The 22,127-nt window shown below is 39.5% G+C and overlaps 2 protein-coding genes across 3 annotated transcripts in view; one reads left to right on the top strand and one right to left on the bottom strand.

The window, feature by feature from the left end:
• cerk (ceramide kinase) overlaps positions 1-22,127 on the bottom strand; it is a 41,377-nt gene that overhangs the window by 17,954 nt on the left and 1,296 nt on the right. Inside the window, exons 1-5 of one of the 2 annotated variants that reach the window (XM_010740464.3) lie at positions 17,757-18,061; positions 6,164-6,301; positions 4,706-4,828; positions 2,002-2,127; positions 1,283-1,349 (exon numbers count right to left, since the gene is read on the bottom strand). In XM_010740464.3, coding sequence (XP_010738766.3) covers positions 1,283-1,349; positions 2,002-2,127; positions 4,706-4,828; positions 6,164-6,301; positions 17,757-17,916 — 614 coding nt within the window. In that variant the 5' untranslated portion in view covers positions 17,917-18,061. Of the gene's footprint in view, positions 1-1,282; positions 1,350-2,001; positions 2,128-4,705; positions 4,829-6,163; positions 6,302-17,756; positions 18,062-22,127 lie in introns of those variants that run through there. The other variant, XM_019277056.2, reaches the window with a different exon arrangement.
• The window catches only part of tbc1d22a (TBC1 domain family, member 22a), a 120,565-nt gene continuing 120,063 nt past the window's right edge, over positions 21,626-22,127 (top strand). Inside the window, exon 1 of the mRNA XM_027272424.1 lies at positions 21,626-21,690. Within this exon, the coding sequence (XP_027128225.1) occupies positions 21,641-21,690 (50 nt within the window). The 5' untranslated portion in view covers positions 21,626-21,640. The remainder of the gene's footprint in view (positions 21,691-22,127) is intronic.

The raw sequence follows: 22,127 nt of genomic DNA, 5'->3' as shown, positions 1-22,127 counted from the left end.
AGTGGGCCTACTGTGTATAGGGACAGTATACCTACAAAATCCAGTTCAGTCATGGAGCGCCACAGGGATATATCCTGGGCCCTTTACTATTCTCTGTCTACAAGCTTCCTTAAGATCAAATATTTCAAAAGCATTGTATTAGTTTCTATTTTATGGCTCTATTTCTCTTAGATTCAAATGTTATCATGCAACTGAGCAAACAAGGTCCGTCTATCTCAGTACTTCACTTAAACTCTGTGGTTATCATAGGTTCAGATTTCTCAGTTAGTCACATATACTCACCTTTAGGGTTGTCTTCATGAATTAAGTTTAAGTTTTATTGCCATGTAATTTTGTTCTAAGCAAAGTTTTCACTTATCCTGTAAAATATCTCAACTTCTACCTATCTACTTAGCTATCGGATGGATTACCATGAAATTTGATACACACATCCATGTTCCCCTCAGGATGAACTGTAATAACTTTGGCGATACCTTAATTAGAATTTCAGTTAAAATTTCAGTAAAATTTTTAACTTGATCACCAAAAGCTGGAATCCTATTTACCTCAGCTGTACTTTGCGTTAAGTGGTAATTGGCAAATGTTAACATGCTAACAGACTAAAATAAATTGAACATGGTCAACATTATAACTTTACGTAATGTTAACATTTTCATTGCCTTCATGTCTGCATGCTGACATTAGCATTTAGTAAGTATAGCCATCATTATTAGTTTTATTTCGCATTTTCCATGGCAGACAAAGACAGAATAGGGACAATATGTGAATACAAAGACATGGCTAATACACAGACAAGACTTTGCAACTTTGGAGGCCACACTAGAAATGAGGTTAAAGAAAAAGTTCTGAACATAACAGAAAATATATTAAAAAAAACAGTATCTGTTTGCTACACCAGTATGTTTCCTGTTGTTTATCTGCCAAATGTTGAGAAATTCTGAAACACCCCAGGAAATACAGGGGAAAAAAACATTCAAGAAAATAAAATAAATGTAACTTTGTACAAGGAAATGCAGGTCAAAGTCTGAGATCACAATGACACTGGTTAAGGGTGAGAAACACACAGGGCTTTGTCTCAGTGATTACTATCTGACAAAACACAAAGTACAGCACAACAGGGCCTCATAACAATCTCCTAATATGTGATAATTGAAACACAGCTCATGGGCGAATCTCTCAACGGCTTTAGAAGAATATGAACAGACAAGAGTTGACTCTATGTCATGGTGAAGAATAAGGGTTGAAAGCCTGAAAACAGCAGCTATCTAGCCTGAGTACTCACCCGTCATACTTATCGAGATTGGCCTCTGTCTTCAAGTGATCCCTGGCATGATTGGCCTGCTCTGTAACTATGGAAACAAATCAAATGGCAAGCTTTAGCACAGGTTCAATGAAAGAGAAAGTACAGACAAAATAACTCTGTGGCTCGACTAGTAGAACAAGCAAGCTATTACTGGCATTTTGAAATACGAGACGAGGAAAATAACTGCACTTTTGAAACATTCACAGGAGCCTGTCATGCAGATTAATGTTTGGAAAAAGCAAAATCACAGTGGCACAAAACAGCCTAATTCAGCTGTAGTATATTAGCCCACAAAATGAGCCCAGCGCCCACAAAAATAAAAACAATATTTCAACAGGAAGTCTGTTTACCAGGAATACTGTATAATATCGACACAAATACAATCCTGCGTTTCATAGCAGCTGTAGGAAGCCCAGAGTGAATACTATTCACTCTGATGGTCCATCAGTACCCCAGACTATGTGTTGCTGTAGCAAACACTTATTGAATAATAGATGTGTTTGGATACCCAAGCTTATCAACTATCACAGCTTCCATTAAGGTGTTGGCGTGATTAATGGCACCATAAGCCAAATCATATCCTCGCAAGCCTCTTCAGTCCCTGTGAGAGGCCACAGTGGCAGTGCAGATCTATATGGTGGCCATCGAGGCTCATTTTTTATGTAAATGTTAAAAAAACGCTCCTGATGGGAACCCACCAATCACGTCGGCTGTGATGCAGGCGCGGTGAAACAGTGGAGCCACCTTCTGCTCGTAAATACGCTGCCCGCGCTGCTTTCCCCCGTAGGGATTGATGTAGACCAGGAGGCTCTTCGGTCGGTTGGCTGCAAAGTGAGGGAGAGACATGAGATAGTCATTAAAAATGCTGAGTGTTTACCTTTTTTTTTTTTCTTCTTACAAATGTGTAACTGACAATTGCTTGATGAAGTTTTCATTAACCAGAGACCTTTCTCAAAATGCTCAGTCAAACTGACTGGTGCCCAAAACGCGGTGCACTAGAAATAAATGGTGTGTCGACTGACTATAGGAGGAGTGTGAAGCAATTCAAAGGTGCTGCATCATTCGGTGATAAACCAACAAAGTGCTGCGATGGAGAATACTAAATGGCTTGTTTATGTCGTGGAAGACTGCGTTTAGGACAACAAACTGAGATACAGCAGCTGTTCAAACTGAAAATGAATGGATTGGGATCAAGTGTTAAATGAGCACAAAGAAATATAGGGTGCGATATTGTTTGGCAATAAGACAAAAGCGCCATTAGATTACATAAATGGATTGCCAATGGGTGATGTAAAGGTGTACTGTGGAAGATTAGTTAATTTTCTGCAATTGATTCATCCTGCCATCAAACCTGCAGCCAAGTAGACCATTCCAAATGGGTAAAACACTGTTTTCCTCAGCTACATCAAACATGTAATAAAGGTCAATATATCGTGATTGATAGTATAATAACATTTTAATGGTCATGTAATGTGTTGATACATCATTGGAAAACATTAAATTTGTCACATTTTCAAGTGTATCCTTTTTCAACCCCAAATGGCAGATAAAATGGTAATTATAGAATTTTGCCGTGCGTCTCAGAATTTAATCTAATTTAATCTTTTTTCCATTTTCAGTCCAGAGTTTAAAAAGCATGTGAACATATAGGAGACAGATCCTTAGATCTGGACAGTAAGCTGGCCATAATACAGACATCCTCTTCATGCTCCATGTCCAGGCCAGCCGAAGATATATTCATCCGACGCTATACTCTTTTAATGTTTGCAATACAACCATTTATATGTTTTATCAGACTGTTGTTACTGGCTCCATTCTTTATGTCTGTGCCTGTTAGATACTGTCTCGAAGAAAAATGCAGGAAGGCAAACTCTATTGGATATTTGCCTCTGGGCTCTCCTGAGGACATTGATACTCCTAAAGAGAATGAAATGTTTATTTCATGGACAATAATGCACACTCTCTTTACAGTCTGGTTGGGGCGTAGAACAGCTCATTACATTGCAGTAGGGCTTGTCTTGAATGATGACTTTGTTAAATGTGGGGAAAAAAGACGACAGTGGTGGAAAGTGACACATTTATTCAAGTATTGTAATTATATGGTTTAATTATACTTACCAGCATGGGGAGTTTAATCAATGTTTCTTTGTAAAGATGGCAATGTGACATTAAAACAGCTTAGCCTGGTGTTTTTTTTTTAACCATTTGATAGACACAATGTGGCAGCATGTGACTGGAGGCAGTGTCATGCAGCTGAAGCTTTTCCTTCGGTGCTACAGTAACTTATGTCCCAATAATGTAGTCCATAAACCACTCAGAAAAAGATTGGATTGTATATCCCACGTGTATGTTGCTGTCAGCTATTAAAATAGAAATAAAAAGCTGTGAACACCCTGAAGCTTCCATACAGAACACGTCATGGTCTGGCTGCTTTTTCCTGTAGTTTCTTGTTTCCGGCTTCCTTTGTGTTTCTGCTCAGTGTCTTGTCCTTCTTTCTCTGTGGTTGTTTGTGTATGTGTGCCTGTCCATCTAATCATCCTCCTCCTGCTGCAACCTGCACACCTCGTATACCAATCGAGACTCTACCTCATCTTTTCACCCCAGGGTTTGCCAGATTCAACTTCTACCAACCATCCATCTGTATAAACTGCCATGGTTTTTATCTGTGTCTCCTCATCATGCCTTCTCTTGTGTCTTGTGTCTCTGTGTTTCTTGGGTTTCAGTTGTGTGGCTCATCTGTGTTCATTCCTCAGCTATGTGTTTGTTTCTGAGTTCTGTATATGTTCCTCAGTACTTTGTTCCATCTTGGTGCTTTTCTCCGTGTTGTTGCTCATTCTTGGATTCTGGGGCTTAATTTGTTTTTGCCTGGACTTCCCACCTGCCTTATGTTATTTTGTGTTTTACTACCGATTCCATAAGTCGATAAAGTTACTTTTTGTTCACCTTCATGTCTGCTTTTGGGTTCTCTTATCTCACTGTGACATAAACTTGTGACTTTTCTGATCTTACAGTTTTGGTCTGAGTTCTGTTTTCGGCTCTAGATCTCACAAACCTTGACAGAATATACTGTACAGTATCTTTGTGTCCAATTTGACAAATCCAGCTTAGAAACAGGGATTTCTAAACTCCATTAAAAAGAAGTCTAAATGTTTGGCATGGACCAATCATTCCCAAAATGTCACTATGGACGACAGTGTATGAATGTAATTCCCACTATTAGCTTTTTCATGCAACCAATGTGCTACTGAATACACTTATCCTGGAGTTACTCATCTGACCTTTGGCTCTGGGCAGTGCAGCTTAATGACGGGGCTAGATTCTGAGCACGTAGTATTTTTATGGCCCCTAGTCAATAAACTGATTCATAGTATATGTTAGTGGACATCATTATACAGTACATACTGAGTAATGACAGTTCTTCATTGAGGACTTGGACCCACTGCTGGCAAAGTCCTTCATTGGCACAGTGGAATGTGACATCACTGCACCGCCACTGGTGTGGCCTTGTCCTTGTAACGTAGGAAACTAGAGAAACAAAAAAAGAAAAAGAGATTGCAGATTTATTTTCTGTTCTCAGTGGCTTACATTTAAATTCCACTCAGACATTTTTAGGTCAAGTTTGCTGACAGACGCACGCTGCATGCTGAAGGGTTGAACCTTCAACCTTTCTGTTACTCTCCACTTACTAACGCCCCATAGATCTTACAGCAATAATGGAAAGTAGGAGCATCAGCAGAAGAAAGATGGTGTCATCAGAACAAGAAAATTCATCATCTGATTTCAGGTGATAACACAAAATGTGCTAAATAAAGCCTCACCTTCACAGATAAGCATCGCTGTGAAGCTCCCATTATAGTCTGTGACCTATAATAGTATTTTTGGGCTCTAGGGCAGGTCTTTTTACGTCATCGTATTCTGTGCATTTACTCATTTTCCATTGTCTTCATTCACTGCTACCCGGCTTCACTACAGTGTAAGCTTTATCCTCGCCAGAAAGGTCAGTCAGACATGAAGAAGTCGCAGTCACAATATCCTGTTAGGTAACATTACTGAAATGTTTACATTAAGGACCAAAATTTCACACGCTAAGCACTTTGAAATGCTTAGTGAGTGAAACTGCTGTCAAAGTCAAATTATCGCACTTAGCATTCTTTTCATCTGATAGAAAAGTTAACTTTTCAGGCAACTTCTCCCGCCCAGATCTCTCACAGTACCTCGTACTTACAGTGGCGTTCAGAGTGGGTGTTAAATCATCCTTTAATAAGTTACATAATCAGGATGTAAATGATGGAGTGTGTCTTTGATGCCAAGTTTTCACAGATAGTGGGAATTTCCTGTGATAAATAATGGAAATCCGATCATGTTTGGATATAATCTAATGGCTCAAAATTGAGCATTAGCCCATAAGTCACTGGCATGCTGCCATATTAGACCTAGTCAGCTAAGCTGTGAGCGGCTCTGTGGAGATGTCTACGGGCTTATTTCTAGTGTCAGATCACTTGTGACTGGTGGAGTTGGCACACCCAAAATGTAAATGTAATGTGACATTAACCTACTACAGTAAAATGAAAGTGACACTGATGGGAAGTGAAAGGAAACTTCAGCTCTTCCAGAAAGATGCAGGACGTGTTAAAGATGTAAGCAAAAAGCTCAGATATCATGTCTTTTGATCAATTATATGGGTCAAGCCCCAAAATGCTGGATCCTACACTTCCCATAATGCAGATTGTAATTTTCTCTGACACTCTCCATAACCACGGAAGACCAGGTAGACCTCAGCTTGGCAGGTAAACTGACGTTGACACGTAAAATCAGTGTAATGTCCCTTTTTAAATGTGTATATCAGTATAACTTTTATACCTGTGAATGCATGGGGATACAGCTGAGAGAGCTGCTTTTCCTTTTTATCACTCCTCCTGGTGTCAGTGCTGTCTTGGTCATCGTCTTTCATCTTGCGGACAGCCACTATCTCACACACCTGGACAGCATGGCTGTGTGCTGGAGAGACATTAATAAATTAATATTTCATACTCTGCTGTATTACACATTAATAAAAGCATTGTGCTGTTCTGCTGGCATAGTTAGTCTGTACAATAAATTCTTACATGGACATGGTTACACATTGAGAAACTGGTTCACAAAAGCATTTACTGTATCATATATGTTAAGGTCATTAAAGCTGCAGTCATCAATATTTGAATAATGGATCCCATGACCATGTGGAATGTCAAACTGGTTGCTCATAGACAAGCCCACAAAGAAACATCACTCGACTCTCGAGTTCCCCTCTTCAGAGCTTGTTCCAGATCAGTGTTTTGGTTTTATGGCTCACAACTTTTACTGCTTATTGTTTTGATTCAGTCTAACCACTCTCATCAGCCTCATTAGTCTAATTTCCAGATGTAACGGGCAGCTGTTTCAGTGACGCTTCCTGCCCAGCACCAAATGGCACACAGACAAAGAGAAGACAGACAAAGTTTGTAACTAGCTGATAAAAGTCGAAGATTCAGCAGTTAATGGTCCAAACATTTCTCTCAGGAGTTGGTGGAGATCAAAACAGAGCTATAAGTAGAGTCAATATTGGAGTAACATTAATCAAATGACAATGACTACAAATATCTAATGAGTTATCCTACCTTCAAAGCTTATAATATAGTAGTGTTGTAGCTAAGCCACTGCCTCAAAGAGCCAAAAATAAATGAGTGAAGGTTTGAGAAAGTTTAGGTTTCACCTTAAAAAATTACATCAGCTTCGTCCACTTTAGTTACAAGACATATTGTCTTAAGATGGCCTTAGAATGGCAGCCGACTATTGATTTCACAAACAGTAAAATCAATGGGAGGAATAACAAAGCCATATCCTGAGAGAGCCGGAGACTGTTTGGGAAGGAAATGCATCTTCTTGTTCTCCGTTCCCACAGGGACGGGATTCAGGCTGCTAGTTTAAAGTGACTTCTGGATGAAAGATGCTGGCGGTGTTTGAATGGACTGTTCATGAACAGAATTTGTTAAGTAGCCTGTGGTGTGATCTGGTACCTCGTGGCTAAGCCGCTATAAAGAGCTGCTAAGTGACATCAAATGATTTAATAGGTATTATTTTACTGTGCTTTAAGGATAGAGTTTAGGAAAATTAAGGTAATTATTGGAAAATGTTTTTGTTCTTATATTCATACAAGTGACCATGGAAAACTGCAAAAAAAAGAAAAGAAAAAGAAGGTGCAACTCAGTGCTACAGAGGTGATGCCTCAGTTTTCTACACTAGATACACAATATAGCTTTGCCTTGTGAACAGTTTGCATATTTAAATCCAGAAATCGAGAGCGTTCAAGCACAAAGGATAGCTACTCTACTGACGGAACAAATTCCAAAGTGCACTTTGCACAAGGAAAGGACAATATCACTTGCAATGAGTTTAACTGACCCCTTCAAGTGCATCACATGCAGGCATTCTCTCCTACAAATTTATTCAGCTGATATGGCGAAATGGATGGGAGGGAGGCATGACATATTATTTCTCTCCTGGGAGTCTGAGGGAATAGGATTTCATTTCTTTCTGAAATAAAAATGATGCACCATGCAGGCATGAATACCTTTACGGCCATCGATATTCACACTTTGACAAATAGGAAGAGTTATTGCCATGTGGGTAATGGCTTTATTCCGGGGGGGCAAGATTGAGGAGTTTCATTCCAACTATTTAAGATATGGCACCTAGTGGTCTGCCAAAGTGATTGTTGGTGTTGAATTAAAATATTTAATGGATAACCGAAAGTTATTGTGACTTATATATTCCATCCATTTTTAACTTATCCTGTTCAGCCAACAGTGAAGTAATATTTAGAGCTTTCAATTCACGTCACCTGCATCCCGTTTGGACTGAGGGAAGAAACTAGAAAACCCAGAGGAAACCCACGAAACACTGAGAGAGCTTGTGAACAGATTAAAACCTTATTATGGAGGTGACAGTGCTAACCACAGAGCACTGTCATGCACTATAATTCATGATTGGCGAGTGTAACTTTGAGTTTGAGAAACTACCTCCGTCAACTACCGTACACCAGTATTGCCAGCTCCTCAATAAGGAAAGTAGATATTGGCTGTCCTAAAAGTCACTAAATGACGTGTGTGAGTAAAAACAAACACACTCACACTCAATTTAGAACTACAAATGAACAGTGGGTCCAAAGGCGTTAAGTTGGCAACACTGCTTTAAACAACTGCAAAGGTCTAACTGTAGCTGTATCTGCATGCAACGCAATGAAATTTCTGTTCACAGTAAAGCTGCTTAGGAATGAAGAGTTATCATTGGCTAATGTTTTTGGTAGAGGCTCCTTTTACTAAGTTACCATGTACCGGACTGGTCTCTCCAAATGGATATGAACTAGAGTTTTGGTGATATAGCCTTACATGTCCTGGTATGACCAGTAGCTTCCGGTGGCTAAGATTAGCTCACATTAGCCACCTTTAGATAGTGCAGTGTAAATGATATAACCGAGTCACTTTGCTGACTTTATGGCTGTCGTCTTGTGCTGCTGTTACACCAAGTTTTAGCATTTACCATAAATTTACACTACTACACAGTGGCTGCTTGTCAGAAAAAAACAGGCTCAATTTGAAGCTTTTCCTCAGGTACTAGACGGAGAAGTATTTTTACAGCAGACATTTTGACATGTAATATTAGGAAAAGCAACGTGGTCAGACACTTTAACAATGGCTCGGTTGTCTTCCATTTCTTACTCTGACATGTCAAAAAAAGGCCGGTTAACCTGATTCTCTTTGTCAATATTAAATGTCTCATTATTGACAAAGACAATTTGTTAAATATGCCATACAGCTCACACATGTGGATGTTTACAGTAAGTCTTTTTGTTTACAGTAATACAAAGTTTGTTTAAGATGTTGGTTTAAGCACACCTTATACGCACATGAATGGGATTATGAACAGTGAAACCTTGCGGGGAGATAGCCGAGACTCATATCTAGTTTTATAGTTGTTTCTGCAAACATGTTATATCGATAGTTTGACTTATCACTTAGATATGCTGACAGAATAGATGATGATGGTGTATGATGAGAATGGTCTGACATGTCAAGAATCATTTCATGACACTGATAAGCAGAAGCATATTATCTTTGGTAAAATGTTGCATTTTGATTACAACAGACTGTTTTAGATGCGAGATAATTCAACAGAAAATCTTACATTTGCTGTTTATTTCATATCTGAACGCCAAACTTTTGTGAGTTGTGCCAAAACACCCTGTGGAATATATTAGAATAACTTATCTCACATCTTACAAATTTGCATGTTTGTTATCTTAAGCTCCCACAGTTACGGTAAGAAAAAAAAAATGAAAAATGCATGAAATCTTTTCTCTGTGTTAGCCTTATTGGCAAATCTACGTCTGTCAAAGACAAAAAGACAACATTCATCATTGAGTCAGTACAACTTGGCCAAATTGACCCTAGAAACAAGCTCAAAGCCAGCAATCCCAGTGAACTGTGTTAGGGAAAGATCTGAAAACAATGGCTGACATTCCAACATTTTACCATTGCTCCAATAACCCCACCACACACACTCACTGAGGCATACAAATACACACACACTCAAGATATGCACGCACAAGTACACAATAATCCCACACATAGCCACACACAAATTCCCTACTTTTTAGCTCAGTGCAGTCCCTAAGCTACATGCTAAGCCCTCGGCCATACAACGCAGATCCTCTCTGCTCTGCTCTGACATACTTTTCTTTGTGCTTGAAAAGAATCTTAGCAGTCAGCCAGTGTGTGCTGCCTATTCATACCACCGGGCTCAGTGAGTTACTGGGAGCTGAAGAGGTCTGCTACCTGCAAAGAGACTTCTTTTTCAGAAGGGTTTATTTTCTTATGTCTGGAAGTTGTTCTGCACTTTGAAGAAAGCATTCAAATGTTTGTTTTGTTGGTGCAAAGCTATGGCAATACTTAAAAACACTGATAGAGAGGGGAGCTTATATTTCCAGCAAACATTTTCGAATGAATGACATTTATGATTTGTTTTTGTATGTTTGTTCATTGTACATCTGTGGCCACATTTGACATTACTGCCGCTTCAGCTAGTTACTCCAGATAAAAGACTTAGAAGTGACAATTAGGTGTAAGAGAACGACGTCTCCAAGAGAAAAAAAATGAAATAATCAGCCATGAAAAGGGCAAACTAGATAAATCACTCAGAATTAAAAACAAACATTAATATTGTCACTTCAACAATATTCAAGGCACAAGTGATTAAATTAGTGTGAACTGGAGCGTGACGCTTTGTGTTTGTGTTACTGACTCATGATTCCCAGCAGAGCCCAATGTAAACACTTGAGAATGCCAGGTGATATTGGATATCGTTTTCATATAAACCCATAGTGTTCTAACCATGTAAGGTGTCTGTGTGTGTGTGTGTGGGGGGACTACCTCCAATATGCCAAAAATATTGTTTATAAATATATAGGCTGTACACGATTCCAACTGATGTGATATCTAAACCTGGATAGCTTGGCCCTGTCCAAAACAACAAAATCCACTAACCAGAAAGTCATTATACCCGGACAAGATATATAGTTCCACTATAGACTTTACACAGATTAGATAAACAAGAATGTCTTAAAAGGTCCAGTGTGTAAGATTTAGGGAGCTCTATTTACAGAATATGGCAGAAATGTAATATAATATTCTTAGCTGTCATTAGTTTATAATCACCTGAAAATAACACTTATGTTTTGTTTACTTTAGAATGTAGCCTTTATGTCTTGATGTCACCCACCTCTTCCACAGAGTTCACCATATTTCTACAGTAGCCTAGAATGGACAAACTAAACACCAACTCTAGGTAGGGTCATTAGCGTAGTCAGTTAAATCTATAATCTCAATGTAGATAATAAATCCTACACACTGTTCCTTTAATTATTGAGCCTGAGAGTTGCTAGTAGGCAAATGGATCTTATTTCAGTGGTATATAACTGTCCAACATTTGTATTAGGTGCATTTTGATACATAATTGTAATCACCCTAAAGCTCTTATGTCGGGAAACTAAGGCCTGAACTGAAACCTGACAAGGTTGACTGCTATGGAGATAAACGTCAAAGACACAATCATGGTGAATAAGGTAAAGCATAGGGACAAAGAGAATGATTCCCTATTCCTGGAATGGGAAACTCTATCAATATGCAAGACAGGGAAGCGACCTCAAATTCTGGCAATGGCAGTGTATTGCTTTGCCCCGAGTGTGAATATAATCCCTAACTCTGGCATTGTTAGTGCCTTTCTCTACTCAGCCAGAAACATCCAAGTCCTCAGGGCTCAGGGTGCTACTGGTTTCCATTCTGACCACATGAGATGGATTAACACCTGCATTGCACTGTTGTAATCTGTTAAAAGGCCAAAATCAGTTAGCAGATTTTTACAATCTGTGAATCTGTATTCCACATGATTGCATGTGGTAACCAAACTTTTCGGCTTTTGACTCCTTAAAATTACGCTCGTCATACATTGCATATTTTAACACACTTTGACCAGTTTAACCGCAGAAAAATAAGTCATCCAGTTATCCAATGACTGAGATGAAAACTCCTGTTAGTCATCCAGGCGTAGGATTTGGATGAGCCTGCCAGCACCATAAAGCACTGGCTAGTGTCATAGTTTGTTGAAGTATGTCATATAAGACAATGACATTGGAATAAAGTAAAAAAATCAGTGAAGTGGCCCTTTAGATGGATAGAAGGCCAAAATCCAGCAGTACTCAACAAGGATTAAGAGCCACTGGTCTTTGCAATAATTGTATCCTATAATAATAGAGGAAATGGGATATTTAGGAGCTTAGGAGGTCATTAAATTCGGCTCTTTTGGTAGAAATAATACTAACCATGTAATTCAAGAGCATGGTTTGAAGAAGAGCTGCTGTTCATTCTGGCAGATACACACATTCAGGAAAAGGTTATGCAGAATTGTATGTTTTGGTGAACAAAAGGTTGTAGCTTGGGGGGAACCCTATGTGGCACAACATGATTTCTTTCTTGGAAGTCACAATAATTCCCTGAGCTTCTTCCATTTTCTCTCTGCTGTGCTTTTAACTCCAGTTTGGCATTTTGTTCTTGTGATTGTACATCATTTAATAAAAGGTCATGAGTCTGAGTGTTGACTGTCAGTTAACAAAGTTGTTAGCTTGGTAGCTAATTGGACAATAGGTTAATTCAGAAGATGTATTTGTACTATTTAAAATTTTGGTCCCTCCAACTCCATGTTAAGTAACACTACCTCAAGTTCAGTCTAAATTGGTTCAAAGTTTAGAGACTACTTTGTGTCTTCTATGAACAATGTTTTGATTGGATTCATGATCCTGCTAATCCTGCTTCCCTAAAACAGGGTGGCATCCCACCTGACAGGGCTCCACTGAGAAAACTGGTTTTCTTACATAATGCCTCTTAACGTCTGTGAATTCCATGTCACATCTTTGACATCTCACATGGGTGTTGAAGATATCCTACCTAGGGCAATCTCTCATCAGCTCAAATCTAAAATGACGAAGTGTAGGATAGATTTGGAGATGATCTGAGAGAATTTGGTGTTAACTCAGTATATTCTATGCATTCAAGTATGTGTACACAAGAGATTGTTTATGTGATATTTCTGACAGCACAGCCCCTAGACTCACCTTCTTTTAGTCCTCTGAAAACAAGCTGTCATCATATTCATATTCTGTTGTTGTTCTCTGCACCCCTCCCTTTACACAGTGGATCAGTATGTAATCCCTTTATTGTTACTGTGGTTTGGCACTGACAACGTGTTAGGGGACAAGCCAGCACAAGCTTAAGGAAATGCTTGCGTTTTAGGCCTTTCCACACTATTTATGTTTTTTATGTCATTCCTGTTTTTACACATTGTATTTCAAGTGACATGCAACACGGGTGCAAGAGAGGGGATAAAAACTGAAGGTGTGAAGCCGACAAAACTGTTAATGCTGTTAGATGATGCAACATAACACCTAAGCATATTTGGGCCCATGCTAAATATGAGTTACTAATGGGTTGTACTGCAATATATCCAAAAACACGAGTTATTATCCAAACAGGATCGATGTCCTACCATGGAGAGGAAAGTTGTGCATTTCTCTGTCACTCAACCATATTATTCAGGTCATTGATTCATTGTGTCATTAGTTCAGAGTTCCTACTCTTTACTCCTACTGACCCAAGCTGCAGGTAAATAAATAAAATCAATATAATGAAAGGGCCTGTATTGCTGCCAGTAATGCAGCATAAACCACAGTTTACCCAATCTCCAGCTGTCGTTTTCTGGCAGTGTTTATTTCTGTGTATCTCTTTCCCTCCCTCTGCAGCCGTCTCTCAATGTACAGACAGGGCTGTGCATTGAGCACCAGCTTTAGATTACAAAGCACAGATCTGGCTGGGTACACATGGCAGTGAGCTGTCAAAGAAGACATGTGGATTTCTCCCAGGCACAATGGGTTTGTTAAGCCAATGCTTAGACAAACAGATGGAGAGAAAAGGACAGCAAAGGTGGAAGGTATAACAGAACAGTCACTAGGGGTGCAATGATACCGCTAGTTCACTACCAGTGCCAAAAATACCAGCCAATGCAAGTCATTATTTTCAATGTGAAAGGTAAAATTACCCTGACTTTCTCAAGGAACTTTATCTCTATTTTTATGGGCTGCTTTTGGATTTTTATCCACTCTAGCAACATGGCTCTTGGGATGACAATGTCAATCACTGTGTCCCCTAGTTTGGAAATATCTCATCAACTATTAGATACATTGCCATGATAATTTGTATAGACATTCATGATCCCAAGAGGATGACACCTAATGACTTTCCAAGTGCTATGAAAAAGTAAAAATTAACCAGTGAAATAGCTCTATATCTACTGGCTAAATTCTAACATTTTAAACAGATGTTCATGGTCCGCAAATGGTGAATCCTAGTGACTCTGGTGGTCCCCTGACTTTTACTCAAGCCCCAACATGAGGTTGACATATGTGGTTTTGAGTAAAATGTTGCCTGTGTGTGTGTGTGTGTGTGTGTGTGTGTGTGTGTATGTGTGTATATATATATATATATATATATCTTTATGCTAATGAAACAGAACTAGTTCCTCTATACGTATTTCTAGAATCGCTTCTGCTCTAAAATCCTTATCTTTTCACCCTCAGATTTATTACATGTGATATCTATGGTACTCACCACTGTTTCCTGTATGACGGAAAGGATTGGTCTTTACTGGCAGAGAAGGGTAATATGCATTGGTAATCTGTTTCTACTTATATCCTTGTTTATTAATCTAATTTAGTCCTTGTTGTAAAGCGACCAACTTACATTTTAGTGTCGCTTGATTGGAATTTGGGATTCAAACAAACTTGCTTAAATGAATGCCTTATGCTTACAGTTTCCAGAGATCAGTCTGAATTTGGAATGTCAGCCTTTTTGCCCAGGCTCCAGGGATGATCTTCCACACACGCGCTAAAAATCAATACTCTACTAACCTATGAACAATTTAGAAGCAGGATCACAAAACCCTCTGATTCAATGTGTTACTGTTTCAAATGATTTTTCTTTCTCATCTGTTTTGTCTTATTTCATTTTAAATTGTCGACATCATTGTAAATGATGAGGTTTGCATAGCTGTAGTCTTATTTTTCTAAAATCTTTTAAGACTTGTAGTTCTACGAGTGCCTGATAAACAAATTCATGCAGTTTGTTTTGCTTCTTTACTTCTTATATGTGGATTTTATTACAGAGGAAATTCTCAGATGCTGATACCCTATTTCAGCCTGATTTCCAATACTTCTAGTATCGCTATAAGTAAATCCTTGACTGTAACACATTGGATCTGTATCCAGCTCTGCCATATGGGAAAGCGAATATCTAAAACCTCTCCTGGCCAAGAGAGATATCCAGGCTTAGAGGGCCTGAGGAAGTGCTACCCGCTAAGCATGGTGATTTGCAGGAAAGGGGAGATGCTTTCTAAAGCATATGCCATGATTTATTCTAGATTTTCCTCCAAGATGGGGTCGTGCTTTGTATCAGAGGAGTGACTCAGGCATTATGTGGACATAAGATTTGCTCTAGGCTCAGGGGCCATGCCATCTCAGTGATTGGATTTTGTTTGTGTGTCTGAGAGCGATTCCGTGTGCAAACAAATAACAGTCCTGACTGGGATACCCTGTTGTGTTCTCTACTCAGCACATTTGACTGACGGATGTTCTGATTCGACCAAATCCACTTTAATATGAAGCAGTAGCATCCGCTAATGTTGTCTGAACCAACGCATCTAGACCAGAGTGATGTTTACCGCTCATAACAATTCCTCTTGGCATTTATGGCACATTTGTGTCAGCTTGATGTTAGGGAAAATATATTGGGTAAAAATGAGCGGAGGAAGACCTGTCACATTTGAGTCACACTGCATGATTTTCTGCTGGGATTAGCTTTTTCTGTCTTCTGAAATGCTGCAGTGGATTCCCTGACTTTTCTTGATAGGAAGTGCCACATTTGTATCAACCAGCATGTTACCTACTATACTTCTCCTGATATCTCAGCTTGCGTTGTCCCAATTAGTACATGATGTTTTAAATGACAAAGAAAAATAATCCTTTCTGCTCCTGACTTACTTAATTGTTTGCATTATTTCTGCTGTCAAGGACACTAAACCTGTGATCATGCAGCTAAGGGAACACCAGAACAAATATCTCAAGGTAATGTCACCAATTAGCCTGAGGCAGCTTCAATACTGAAGTAAGTCAACAACATGTAAAACACATGGAGTCCAGAAATAGAGCGTTTATTTAGTTTGAGTCGGTTCAAAGACTTCAGGGAATATTCCTGTCACCACCACCCCGTCTTTACTACAGTCACTGATTGACTAGACTATTGGCTGCTAATAATAACCACACTCCACTCACTGGATAAGACTGGATAAGATCAATAAAGTTAGCCACTTTTGCTTGCTTCAGCACTTCAAGGCATTTGATTTTCTTTGAACAAACGTGGTTCTATTCCTTCTATTTAACAGTGGTGCTTGATGTTGAACTAGCTAGTTATTTATTACTGGAAAATAGTTCTTGTTTGAGCCTTAAGTCCATGGTAAACTGACCCGCTCTTGTCACAGTGATCCCTAGGGTGCAGCTCTTGATGTAGCCAGGGTGAACACTGTCTCAATAAATGAAAGTCTTTATGGCAGTTTATTATAGGGTACTTCATATCACTTTGAGGAAGGTCAATGGCCAGGTTTAAACTTGAAGTGTGCAGCACCAGCTGTGATCACTCCACTTGATATGGTACAGTAATTGCAGAGCAGAGAACTCATCTAGATGAACAAACATTAGCCTCAGGAGGTTATATGTGGACATCTGGATTAAGTTAAGTGGAAGTCCTCTGATGCAAAGGGCCAAAATTTGAAGTGCTGGTTGACAACAACAGTTATAGTAAAGAGAAGTGACAGACCATTACTCCAATGCATGATGGGATTGAACCTGGACTGGGTTGCAACTATTATATATAAACACATTATTATCTTAAGAGTGTGTGATGTCCTTCATAACATCGTCATAGCTACTAACTACTTCAGACCAGTGCTTTACTAAATCTTACTGGCTGCACCATTAAAACTACAAATGTTTTAGCTAGTTAAAGTGTAAATTGTTATATGTTAATAGGTTGCTTACCTAGAGTCACAAACTATGGTATTACTTGGCTAATTCTTGTGAATTATGTTATTGTTTTATTTATATATCCATACATGGAGAAATATGCGTCAGCTCAGTTATCTCTGGGGCAGTGACACCTGATAATTAGTAGTTGTAAACATAGTAAAAACTCACTAATTTAATAACCATATCCTACATTTTGAGACTATTCTGCCTCTTTGTTTTACTTATCCAACTCTCCCGGATAAACTCAGTCACTCACATTGACCAAACTGTAAAAAAAAGGCTAGTTTTAGTTCCTATAAAAGCTTAATTATGGGAAATGTTCTCAAACCTCTTGCATGAAAGAATGAGTGAACTCCTTCCTGGGGGACATATCAAAGAACAGTGAACCCTTACTAGTGTTTGGCTTGTGAGGAGCAGAGCCTCCTAATTAACTCTGACTGAGGGAGCCACCTGTGTGACCTGCTCCTGTCGGTGTGCAGACCCCGGCTACAGAAGCGACACGACCTGACCGCGTCTCCCGCAACATGTGCGTGATCCCGATAAGGAGAGCAAAATGGGTAGACAGCTGCTTCAGACATGTGCATGGGTGACAATGGTTACCATACTGAAATATGCACTTATAAATACGAATGTATGTACTTTATAGAAAATACATGTCCCCCTGTTTATTTATTTATATGTAATAGTTGTCTTATATTTGTAAACTTGTAAGAAATAAACAAAAGCTGTTTTGTTTTGTATAAAAACACTCACCTGTCTGAGAGGTGCTGCCGCTCCGTTTCTTGCTCTTCTCTGTTTCCTTCCACGCCAAAACACTGCGACTAAGAACTACTTCTACCTGTCTGTGTTTCTGGAACAGCCTCGCTGACAATAACCTGGGCTGTTTCTGCATACTGTCGCTCGGACCTGTCATTATTCAACGCTGTCGTCCAATTTCTCATCAGAACTTTGTCACGGCCCGTCAAAAAACCAAAACGTGTCCGATGTTTGAGGCGCGTTGAGTGAGTGAGCCGGTGTCAGCCGGAGCGCTCAGGAGGAGAGAGGGGACTTACGGAGAAGATCGTGTATGAGAGAGGATGATTCACTCCTTGGTGAAAAATGAAATTGGCCTACTTTCTATTCTGGGCTGTCCAACAACAAGTCATAACCTAATAGAAATGACATTGCTTACAGCAGGTCGATGTTATGCAACTTACAGCTAAAAAAAATGCCACCCAAGCTTTATTTCATCCATCCATTATCTGTAACCGCTTATACACGTCTGGGGCAAGAGGCAGGGTACACCATGGATAAGTTGCCAGCTCATCAAGGGGCAAATAGAGACACCAACCATTCACACTCACATTCACACCTACAGACAATTTAGAGTCACCAATTAACCGGTTAAGTGCATGTCTTTGGACTGTGGGAGGAAGGGAGTTACCACTTTTCCACTAACAGAATATATGACATTTGCAGTACCGAGAAAACGTGACAGAGTGAGAGCTCTTTCATTCTGTCTGTTTCAGTCCTGTGGAACAAACACTGCATCCTCATGTTGGACAAACACACACACACACACACACACACACACACACACACACACTGTAATTCATGACTCAGGTAGGTGCTTTCATACTGTTCCAGACTGAAGACTTAAATAATTACAACAACCTTTCATAACCCTCAAACAGCGATGAGGCGAACAACAACAAGAACAAACATGATGACTACACTGGGTTTTCCTGACACAAAATCATTACCTCTGCTTTATTCTGAGTGTAAACATGGGCAGCTTTTAGGATGACGCAAATAATACAACCATAAAAGTAGTTTATCCTGTCTCAATGTTTTTCTTTGTGTGAGACAGGTAATACGAAGGGAGGAAGAGGAGGTGTTGTCAAAGTAAACTTTCTGCTTTGAATATTATGCTTTGAATTTCTGCTTTGAATATTAAATTAAGAGTGTATTTTCATGTTCACACCTCCAAAAGGTCAAAAAGGTCCAGTGTGTCAGATACAGGGAGCTCTATTTACAGAATAACCTGCTTCTTCCCCCTATTAGCAAAGACATGGATCAAATCAAACAGGTGAATAAAAAAAAAAAAAAGCCTCAGCCTGGGGAGACCAAAACATGTTTATTTTGTGCTGTGAAGTTGTGAAGGAGGGACATTTTAACATGGAGACTTATGTAGATTGGCTGTAGCCAGCCTCATGTGGCCATTCGAGGAACTGCACCTTTTGACACTTTTGCATTGGCTTCAATTCACAGCCATGTACGCAGGCAAATATGTGTACATATTTAACTCCAGAACCAGAACCAAAGCTGAAGTACTGTATATGTTAAAGGGTTTACAAGACCTTAAATATGAAAACAAAACTGATGTAAGTCCCAAACAAATATGACATTTTCATATTTTATGTTGTCTCCCCACACGATGAGATGTAAAACACAGCTGAATAATATAATATATGGCCTTTATGACCAGAACAGATTTGCATCTCATTCATTCATCATCCCGGCTGATACTGGAGAAGTCGTCACTTCACATCACAGGGCAAAGAAATTCACACACTCACACCTACAGGCAATTTAGAGTCACCAATTAACCCATTAAAGGTCCAGTGTGTGGAGTTGCATCTAGTGGTGTAATCTTTGCATTGCAGTCACCTCACATCACCTTCACCTTCCTAGTGTAAAGGAGAAACAACACTTGAAAGGCCCTGTCTAGGGCCAGTATTTAGTTTGTCTGTTCTGGGCTACTGTAGAAACATGGTGTTTCAACATGGCGGCCTCCATGAAAGAGGACCTGCTCCCACTGTAGATATAAAAGGAGAATTTTTAAAGTAACAAACCAAAAAGAAAGGCACCAAATCTTACACACTGCACCTTAAAGTGCATGTCTCTAGGCTGTGGAAGGAAGCCATGGTACTCGGCCAGAACCCACACAGCCACAGGGATAAAATGCAAACTCCATGCAGAGTGGCCTAACTGGGGTTCGATTCAGCAACCTCTTGCTATAAACACCCTGCAGTGTCTGAATAACTGTAAACCTTAAAAAACTACATATACATCAGCTTGTACGTTACTTTAAACTATTATGAAAGTGGTAGTGGTAAATGGTTTGATCCTGATGCTGATGGTCTCTTTTTGACACAGCTTGTAAGAAATTCAGTCATACTAGTTCACATTGTACAATAGTTACATAGCATTGGCATAGTTACATGATAATATAAAGGATCAAAAGAGCATGAAAACAAAAAAGCAGAAATAAAACTTAGACGTGACAGACTTTGTAATCTTACATATAAATAAAGTTCTGGTTATAACTGTTGTGACAGGTTACTGGTTGAAAATATCTGCATGAATATTCATTATAGATGGACATTTTTTATTAGTAATTAACTCAAGAGACTTAAAATAATAATCAACTTCAATGAAAAATAAATGATGGTGATGAATCTTGAAATTTACATTTATGGATGTGAAATTTCCCTAATACAATATAGAGGTTGACAATACATAGTTTATTTTCTTTGTATTCAAAATAAGTAATAATGTTTTTTTTCCCCCCTCAATGCCGATTTTATGTTTTGTTTTACACAATATATAGTTCTCAAGTTCTTTCCAAAATGTGCTACTATACGGGCAACCATAAAATAAATGAGTTACATTTTCGGGTTCGGTTTTAACAAAAGGTACATTTGTTATCAATGTCAAGGAATTTTGATATATATGCGTTATGTAGTATTTTTGATATTATATTAATATATAGATATATATTATATATATATATATAATTATATATATTATAAATATATATATATAAATAATACTTTTTTTTAAATGTAATTCTGCTTGTAGTTTTCGGTCAACATAGCAAAAGACGGCGCACCGTGACGTCAGCAGCATTTCACGCCACCTAGCAGCGGCTCTCACTTGTGATTGGCTCACAAAGGAGGAAGCGTCGTCGGTCCGCCAACGCGGCGGCGCTTGCTTTGCCGATTAGGCAGTACAACATGGCAGCTTTCTGAGTTTTTGGAGGAGGGGGACCTGGTGATAAATAACACACATTTCACGTTAAGCAGAGAACGACAGCGTTCGCGTGTTTGTGTCCGGGGCTGGTTGGGGGTCGTAGAGGGGAAAATGTCGACTGACGGGAATAAAAAACAGTTCTGGAAAAGAAACGCAGCGAAGGTTCCCGGCAGTGAGTGACGTGTTCCCTCTTGGCGGCTAGCTTAGCGCAGGCTAGCTTCACTAACTCTCTCGCTTCACCTAAACACCCGACATATTACACAGAGTGTGGGAGCTTCACCCTTTCTTATGTGACACACACACACACACACAAATGTCTGTGGCGTGAGCCCGCACACACAGGTTCACACCTCTCGCGTTTAAGCTGAGCTAGAGCTACGTCGCTAACAGCGAGCTAACAGTTGAGCAATGTAACTAATGACACAGTAGCGTCTGACACAGCGGGCGCATGTGGCCTCACGACGTGTTAAAGTGGTTTTTCATCGCACCTGGTCGTAGTTTTGATGCCTTCAGCTGACGTGTGTTTTGGCTGACGAGAAGCTAACGTGGCTAGCTCGACAGCCTGTTAATGATTAGCTCATTCATTTGTGCCTCTCCTCTTCTCTTCCTCCTCAGCATTCAGCATGTGTACGGCGCACAGCATCCACCTTTCGACCCCGCTCCTCCACGCTAAGTAAGTTTTTTTATAAAAACGCACGTCTCGTTGCAGGTGATTTTGGGACAAGTGAATTTTGGGACAAGTGTTGCACTCAAGTTTCTGTGACACAGTTGCTAAACTACTGAAGTTGACGTGAGTCACTGGTGTTCTCCTGGTTTCTTGACGATGGTGATTTATTAAAGAGAGAAGAGAAGGGAGCTGCCCACACTCCAAATGATAGCTGTCCATGTCATGACATGGATTGATGCTGTGAAGCAGTCACATCCCAAACAGAATGTGGAAGACGTGTTTTTCCAGCTGACAGCCGTGACATCATGGACTGTGATGTGGCCCCGAGGTTTTTATGATTTGCACTATATGTGCACTTTATCCTGTTCTGCAGCGTCAGCAGAGGTGAACCGATCAAACAACATAGTTGTTAAATCGTTAGGTGGACAGCTTCAAAGCAATAA

Source organism: Larimichthys crocea, chromosome XX, assembly GCF_000972845.2.
Source record: "Larimichthys crocea isolate SSNF chromosome XX, L_crocea_2.0, whole genome shotgun sequence".
In the NCBI taxonomy this organism is placed as follows: Eukaryota; Metazoa; Chordata; class Actinopteri; family Sciaenidae; genus Larimichthys; species Larimichthys crocea.
Note: the sequence above shows the minus strand (reverse complement) of the source record. Positions and strands in the feature narration are given on the sequence as shown.